The following is a 9,090-nucleotide window of genomic DNA, read 5'->3' as shown; positions in this document are numbered from 1 at the left end:
GAACACTTGGGCTCAATCGATCCTCCTGCCTTGGCCTCCCAAAGTGCTGGGAGTACAGATGTGAGCTCCTGTGCCTGGCCCTAGCATTTATTTCTAGACTCTGATTTTAGTTTAAATTTAGTGTCTGTGCCATGGTCACAGGGTGATTTAGCAAAATGCTTGCAATTCAGAAAATGTGTGACCTAGTGGTTAGGGTATAACTTAGAATAGCCTTTCTAACCCTGCTTAGACTGAGTGATTAGCACTTCATTGGTGTAATTCATTTAACTGCTATATAAAGTACTTTCAGCTTTTTTGAAGAAATTTTATTTCTCTAGCACTATTGAATAAATGGATGAGGTAGCTGGTGGCTCTAGGCTCTGTCCAGCTATCCCTGAGAGCTGAGGCAATCAATATTTCTACACATCTATAACCCATTGTGGTACACTAGTGTGCCAGCACACATTCTTTGAGAAATTCTGTATCTATGATATATGAGACCACTAAACTACTTTCTCAAATATTGAATATTCAAAATAATATTCTGAGACTCTTAATAAGAGAGTTTTGGGGGTTGGACAAACAGTAGAAACCAAGGGATCATTTTTAATTGCAGTTAGCATTGTATTAAAAATCTTTGACCTGTATTGGATAATATGTGAGGTGATTCATAAACTAAATTTAATACTATTTTTATACTTGACAAAACAGCCAAGTGTACAGTATGATAAACTTAATTTGTTTTCTGGCTTTACCAAATCATCTTTGGGAATTCATGAGTAAGCCAGCCAGCAGATTATTTTAAAATATTCTTAGGAATATGATAGTGAATGTTATTCCATTTTGCTTCGTCATGAGAGCAGTGAAGAAAAGTTCTATGCTTCACCTCCACTCCCTAGGACCTCATACTTTCATCAGCAGCAACCTTTTGTGAGGGGGCTGCTGAGACAGAAAGAATTTTGCTGGTGCTTTATGTGAGCTGCACTAGAAGAAGGTCTAATGCTGAGGATAGGATGTTAGTGGACAGGCTTCTTCTCTTTTTTCCCTTGGACCTGGAGCCTGCTTGCATTGCCAAGGAGGGGAGCCAGGAAAAGAGCTGGACTTAGCCAAGTGGTTAGGAGAATATGGGAAGAGGAGCAGGAGGCCTGGGAATAAGCTGAAGAATGAGAGGTGGAGGAATTAAATCACCCTATGTAGTGATCACCTTACACAATGATCACCTGATTCTGTTTTTTTGCAGAAGCCTGTCACAGTTGTGAATATTGGGTGGGAACTTTGGACTGCTGTTGTTGGCAGATGCAGCAGTTAGGTGTTTAACTTTTGGGCAGCAATGCCTTGAGGAGGTTGAGGACAGAGTCACAAATAATAATGATATGTGGAATGCTGTGAAACCGTTAGGTTGGATTCCTTTATACTGTCACTTAAATTGTTATTACATGTCCATAGTGACCTCTAATTATAGCAGAGATGATATTAGCTTTGTCCCCTTTCCAAGAATTGTGAAGCTACTGTTCTGTACTGTTTTTTCTTGTAAGTTAATGAGTTAAGAGATTTTGCTTTAGTATAGTTTTTAGACTCGTCAATAGATTTGCTCTTTTTTGATTTGATTTTGCAGACAGTTTCCTTTATATAACAACGATATACGATGGCAGCAGCCCAATCCAAACCCCACTGGACCATACCTTGCCTACCCCATTATATCTGCTCAGCCACCTGTTTCTACAGAGTATACATATTACCAGCTGATGCCAGCACCATGTGCACAAGTTATGGGTTTCTATCATCCTTTTCCTACACCATACTCCAGTACCTTTCAGACTCCAAATACTGTAAATGCTATAACCACAGAATGCACCGAACGTCCACATCAACTTGGACAGGTCTTCCCGTTGTCCAGTCATCGAAGCAGAAACAGTAACAGAGGACCTGTGGTACCAAAAGTAAGTGTCTGGTTTTGATTCTGTTGTTAATACTAGTGTAAGTAATTTTCTACTTGTATTGGTTGACCTTCAGTGCTGAATTTACTATAAAACATTTTGTTCACTAATGTAAAATGGTCAAGGCTACATTTTTTGTAAAATAATTTTTTTTCTGTGTTACTTATTGTTACTCATTCTTGATTGGGATATGATTTACAGTCATATTCATGTCCTTCAGAGCGTTTTATATCAACATACAGAAATATTTCCAGACTATTTTAATTTCGTGATAAAAATTGCATGGTGACACCAACATTCATAAAAGTAGTTAGTATGGATCCTATACTAGCCATGTTGAATGGCTGTTACACTTTAAGATGCTTTAATCTTCAGAAGTCAGAAGGAAATATTATGCAAAGAACATTGGTGGTTCATTAGATCCCTTCAACTTCATTTTTTCTAGCCTGTGAATTTTTAGTAGGAATAGCACTTGTTATTTAAGAGGTGCTTTTGTAATATATGAACAAAGAGTCTCCTAGGGCTAAAGAAAATGAAAGATAAATATGTGAAACTACTTTTATTCAGGACCAACCTTTTAACTAAATAAAAATAAATGATGGCCTTGAAATCACAAGAACATTAAGATTTCATTTGAGATAACTTTTTTACTTAAAAGACTATTTTGCCATTGAGGCCTTAATATCAAAGCTAATCAAAATAAAAACCATGTTTCTAGTCAGCACTTTTGAGCTCATAGAAGAATGACTTCTTAGATGCATCTTAATGACTGTATCACCAAAGAGTTAATGCTTTCCCTGGATTCCACTAGCCTTCAGTGAAAAGTCTGCTGCCTCCTGGCATGATTTTTACAAATTAAAATACAAACAAGTAGCAGAGATAACTTTGAAAAGCTTTTGGTCTTTGTTCATGGAAACACTCTGGGTCAGGGAAATCCTTTTGGGAATTCTGAGAATGAAAAAAAAAAGTATTGGAAATGAGATAACAGTGTATAATTTCCAGATGTTGAAGGAACTTGATTTCTCAGAATGCATTTCTAGCACTTCAACTTAGGAAGCTAAAGAAGTTAAATTGAGAATTCTGTTATGTGAATTTCTGTTGAGCAATGAATACTCATATTTTGAAAAGTGAAAGAAAGGATCAGCTTTTTAATATTTTCTTTTGAAACTCCAAAGCAGAAATTATCTTCTATGTCATTGCTTTCATCAAACTAGAATTTAGCCTTGGGATAAGTTACCACCCTTTTTATTATCCTTTTAAAAAGTTACAACCCTTTATATGATATGATTATATTCCTGTTATTGAGAAAATAAAAAATGCAAGTAACAAAAATGAATTCATATTTTATTAATCATAGCAGTGTTAATAGTTATTTGAAAAATAATTTATAAATGTGTGTATACTATGTTATTTAGCTTATTATGCTTTGCTGCAGATAATTTGATGAAACCCTAATACAGTAATCCTGTTTCCCCATGGATTGGAAGTCACTAATTCGGAACATACATTTAGGTATATTTTATAATAGATGAGTATTTTATAATGTTTAGTACATTGAATAGTTTCTTTTCTTTTTTATAACTTAGCAACAGCTTTTACAACAGCACATAAAAAGCAAAAGGCCACTGGTGAAAAATGTAGCTACTCAGAAAGAAATAAATGCGGCAGGTCCTGATAATCGATCAAAAATTGTGCTCCTTGTGGATGCTTCACAGCAAACTGGTAAGGCAAGGGTTCTTATATATACATCACTGATTTTTATCTGTTTTCATGTATTGACTTTATGATTGTGGTCTGTACAACTTTACAGGATTCTAGATTTTTTTCATCCTTGTATTTGTCCTGCCACTTTGTGAATTCTCTAGGAAGGATAAAATAATACACGTCCTTATGTTCTTTCAACTCGCTTGCCAGCTTATGTGCAACTTTGGTAAGGGTTTAAGGTTTCCTTTCCTCCTTGTACTAGTGGAGCAGTTCAGAAATCAGAGATGGAATTTGGCAGTTTCTGTAGGAATTTGAGGGACTCATTTTGGTTGAAATCAAAATCGTACATGTTTTTATAACTAAATTAAAACCCTTTAATAAAACATCCTAACATCCTGTAACATCTTTATATGAAGAACTTAGCAAGTTATCTTTGCCTTATTTTAGCAACCGAACTGAACCAAACCTATGAATGACAACTATATCCTTTCAAACAAGTAAAACTTTTGAACTACTCAGATATCATTTTGTCAAAAATTTTTAGAGGACCATGTAAGTTAAATACAAAAGCTTTCTTCTGATGATAGATAAGAATGAATATTCTTATAATATTCTAGCTGTTTTTCAGTTTATATCGTGAAATTCCAATTTGTATCCCTGATCTCATCTCATTATCTGTAGAGTAGATGTCTACCTCCTCTTACTCATTGTCCTTGACACGAGTAAAAAATCCTTTTTAATGATCCAAGGCCAAGAATTAGAGCTATTCAAAGGCATAATTGCTTTTTATCTCTCTATAGCCTCTGCTCAAATAAAGTCTAAGTTGAAAGGAATAAAGTGGTTTATGCTTTTTTTCATTTGGGCTATACCTTTTCTTTTGGGCATCTGTTCATTTATCCTTTTACAATTGCTTAGCTCCAGTAGGAACAGAGAAGGGATCTGGGAATTGGTTAAAAAACAATCTTGCAGATAGTACAGTCATCACTTGGTTAAAACATAAAGAAGTAAAGCTGTGAGATTAACAGACTCTGACAGATGCTTGCAGTGGCTATGGAAAAGAATCACAATGTAATGTATTACAAAGTTTCCTGGTGTGGTTGTTCTTAGTCCCCATTCATAGTGACCCATTTCTGCATACTTTTCATCCCTGGGAAGGCTTTTAAAAATTATCCTTCCTGGCCAAGCACAGTGGCTCACGCCTGTACTCCTAGCACTTTGGGAGGCCAAGGAGGGAGGATTGCTTCAGGCCAAGAGTTTGAGGTTGCAGTGAGCTATGATGATGCCACTGCACTCTGGCCCAGGAGATAGAGCAAGACCCTGTCTCCAAAAAAAAAAAAATTATTCGTACTTCTTTAGTTTGCTAATTAAGTGACCACAAAGACAACTTTCTGAAGCATAAGAATTAGAAAATGAGAAGATAAAGACATAATTTGAATAGAAGAGTATACATTCTATCAGTATGTTTTATTCTTTAATTTGTTTTTAATTTCTGAGGATTAATTGGTATCAGAGACAGAATTAAATATTATAGTTGAGGAATGTATTTCCATTTGTAACATTTTTACTTTTGAACACAAGCTCATATTGTTTAGTCATAATAAGATGGCTAGATATGAGATAATATATAAAAGTTAATTGCATTTCAGTGTGCCACCAACAAATAAAATTTAAGAAAAGATGTCATTTATAGTAGAAACAAAAATATATAGTTTCTGGTAATAAATTTTAGAGAAGATGTGTGAGACATATAGGCAAAAAAACTGTAAGACTTTATTATAAGACATTAAGAAAAACCTACATATCATGTTCATGTAGTATGATTTGATATTGCAAGTGTCAGTTTTCCTTAAGTTAGTCTATAGACTCAATATAGTTCTAATAAAAATTCCACTAGGAGTTGTTGGGGGAACTTGACAAATTAATTCTAAAATACAGGTGTAGTCATCTGAGAAGAGCCAAGACATCTCTGGAAAAGAACTTTTCCTCTGGATATTAGGACTTATAAAGCCATCCTAATTTCTACAGGTTTATGTTACCAGTGTATACAAAAATTGAATAGAACAGAAAGCCCAGTAACAGATCCCACATGTGTGTAAATACATATATGGAAAATGACAGAGATAGCATTACAGACCCCTAATTTATACCCCACACAAATCTATTTCAGATGGATTAAGGACTTAAATGGGAAAACCAATGGTAGAAGAAATCATAGGCAGATACCTTTATGACTGCAGGGAGGGAACTATTTCTAAAATTAAGAATTTATATTTATTAAAAGTGTGTGAAAGAACAAGTCACAAACTTGGAAAGGATTTTTACCATGCATATAACCGACAAAGGGTTGGTATTAGATCTCTGAAGAATTCATATGCATCAATAAGAAAATGATCCCACCTTGCCCTTGGGGCCCCTGGGGGGCCAGGGGACGGAAACAATTTTGCGGAACTATAGGAATTTTTCTTTTGATCCAGTCATCCCACTTCTGTGAATGTATCCAAGTAGAACCTCCCCCTAGAAAGAGAGGGGCTGTTCAATTAAAGATGCACATTACAGCAGTGCAACAAAAACACTGAAACCTTCTTAGTGGCCGGCAGCAGGTGACAAGTCATGAAAAACACAGGATACCCACTCAATGGAATAATATGGAGCCATCTTACATTATAATTATGAAGACTTATCATAACATATGACAGAATATTAACACAATCAAAATTGTATCAGTGTTATGTAAAATTTATGAATGGTCAGAAATGTGAAAAAAGGAAAACTTCCAATTTTGGGGGAGAAGATTCTAAGAGATTTTTTCCAAAATGTCTTACTGTGATTACAATTTATGAAATAAAAAGTAAGAGACAGATAACTCAGTAGAAAAACAGGCAAAAGTCAAATAATCCAAAAGTAAAATTAGTAAGAATTTCACAGAAAGGAAAACATTAGTGGCTAAAAGCATCAGAAAAGATGCTCAGCCTCATTATTAAGCAGGAAAATACAAACGAAAACCCACATTGAGCCACCTTTTTATACCCTACAGATTGGGTATAGTCCAGAAGACAGTATCAAGTATTGGGTGAATATATGGATCAGTGGGCATATCTATAGCCTACTGTTTGAGTATAAATTGTTTTAACCACCTTTGAAAATGATTTGGCATTATTAAGGTAAGTTGAACTTGTGCATCCCCTGAGATCTGGCAGTGTTTACCTTAGAGAAACTTTCACATGCACACATGTGTTATACATTCATGTATCTGCATGTGAATGTTTACATCAGTATTGTTTTTAATAGCAAAGCCCAAAACAACCCAAGTGTCCCATCAGTGGTACAGAAGGTAAGTGTCTTATGGTATATTCATACAAAGGCATTCTAGATTCCAGTGACATAAAGGAATTACAGCCACATGCACCAGAATTTCAAAACCAGGGTTGAGGTTGGGGTTGGGGGGAGCAATTCCCAGAGGAATATGGACAGTATGTTTTTCTTTAAAAAATATGGTTATAAACTGCGAAATTCCCTGATTTATGTTTTAGAAATACAAAAATCCATGGTACTCTATAAAGAAAAGTAAGGGAATGTCATGCACAGAATTCAGAACAGAGGTAACCACTGGAGGAAGAAGAGAATGGGGTGGTAGAATGGGGCACACAGTGGCCCTTCAAAGATTGGTGGTTTGTAAAATGGCTAATGGTGGTTTTACTATTTTAATTATACAAATATTTTATTCTCTTTAATGATCTTTTCAAAAAGTTGTCACCTATTTCTCCATTTACAAAATTTGATATTTTATTTTCTTACAACCTTAAGGATAATTTAACAAGAATTTATCAATTTGTTCATCACAAAGAGTTGTCACACTTTCCTTGCCTTTGTAGATTTCCCATCCGATATAGCTAACAAGTCTCTCTCAGAGACCACCGCCACAATGCTCTGGAAGTCCAAAGGCAGGAGGAGGAGAGCGTCCCACCCCACTGCCGAATCTTCTAGTGAGCAGGGGGCTAGTGAAGCCGACATTGACAGCGATAGTGGTTACTGCAGTCCCAAACACAGCAACAACCAGCCTGCAGCAGGGACTTTGAGAAATCCTGATTCTGGGACCACGAATGTATGTAACATTGCCTTGATTTCCTTTTTAGTCATTGACATTATTATCTTTACATCTCTGCTAAAACTTAAGTATTTTTGTTAACAAATTCTATAGTAACAGGATAGTTAAAAATGTATTTTGTATATTTTATTAATAACAAAAGTGTCTGAGTATTATAAGATTGTAATAAGCACACTTCACACTAGACTAAATTGTGAAATGTTTTGCAAAGTACATAAATTTGACTCTTAAGTAGAAAATAATTCTTTTTTTGTTTCTTTTTTTTAGCATGTGGAATCATCTATGTGTGCAGGTACTTATTTTCTACATTGTATTTTTGCTGTACCTTTGACTATGTCATAGTTTTCTTTTTAAGCATGAGGCTTGCTGATGCTGCAAAAAAATTAGAAATCTTTCAGAGATTGAAGTTAATCTGAAAGTATAGTTTTCCGATCAAATTGAGAAAATGCCAGCTGGAGGTATTCTGCAAGATGATACCTGTATTACTAAGAACTGGAATACCACTTAAAGTTTATAGAAAAATTTCCAATATTTATAGTGACTAAATTTCGATATTCGAACTTAGGGGGCAATTTAGGTTTTGGCTTCTTTTATAAGTAAATCATATTTTTAAACTCATTTGTTATAGGTGGTGTAAATTGGTCCAATGTAACTTGCCAGACAACTCAGAAAAAACCTTGGATGGAAAAAAATCAGACATTTTCTAGAGGTGGAAGGCAAACTGAACAAAGAAATAATTCACAGGTAATTTGAATTAGGTTGGACAATATTGATTACAGGTGTGAGATGATTTATTGTAGATTTGCTAGTTATAATAATGGTTTAGCAGTTATAAAGGACAGTATCCTTAATTTTTAGAGATGCATCTTGAGTGATTTAAAAGTATACTATCATGGTATTGGTCCGCGGCCCATTAGGAACTGGGCTGCACAGCAGGAGGTGAGTGAGCAAAGTTTCATCTCTATTTACAGCTCTCCCCATCGTCCTCCATTCCTGCTCCCCAACCCCTGTCCGTAGAAAAATTGTCTTCCATGAAACCAGTCCTTGGTGCCAAAAAGGTTGGGGGCTGCTGCATAGAACACTAGAACTTATTTCTCCTATCTAGCTATAATTTTGTATCTATTAATGAACCTTTCCCTATCCCCCCATTCCCCAGCACCCTTCCAGCCTCTACTAACCACTATTCTGCTCTGCTTGTGTGAGATCAACTTTTTAGCTTTCACATATGAGTGAAAACATGCTGTATTTATCTTTCTGTGCCTGGCTTACTCACGTAACGTAATGTCCTCCGGGCTCATCCGTGTTGCCACAAATGACAAGATTTCATTTTTTTTTTATGACTGAATAGTATTCCATTGTGTGTAT

The 9,090-nt window shown here is 35.4% G+C and overlaps 1 protein-coding gene across 1 annotated transcript in view; it reads left to right on the top strand.

The window, feature by feature from the left end:
• Positions 1-9,090, top strand: part of SECISBP2L (SECIS binding protein 2-like) — a 66,390-nt gene that overhangs the window by 8,855 nt on the left and 48,445 nt on the right. The window contains exons 3-7 of the mRNA XM_012649147.1: positions 1,595-1,919; positions 3,503-3,638; positions 7,493-7,722; positions 7,993-8,017; positions 8,354-8,469. Coding sequence (XP_012504601.1) covers positions 1,595-1,919; positions 3,503-3,638; positions 7,493-7,722; positions 7,993-8,017; positions 8,354-8,469 — 832 coding nt within the window. The remainder of the gene's footprint in view (positions 1-1,594; positions 1,920-3,502; positions 3,639-7,492; positions 7,723-7,992; positions 8,018-8,353; positions 8,470-9,090) is intronic.

This window comes from Propithecus coquereli, unplaced genomic scaffold (assembly GCF_000956105.1).
Source record: "Propithecus coquereli isolate 6110/MARCELLA unplaced genomic scaffold, Pcoq_1.0 Scaffold3, whole genome shotgun sequence".
In the NCBI taxonomy this organism is placed as follows: Eukaryota; Metazoa; Chordata; class Mammalia; order Primates; family Indriidae; genus Propithecus; species Propithecus coquereli.
This window is presented reverse-complemented; position numbering and strand designations above follow the sequence as displayed.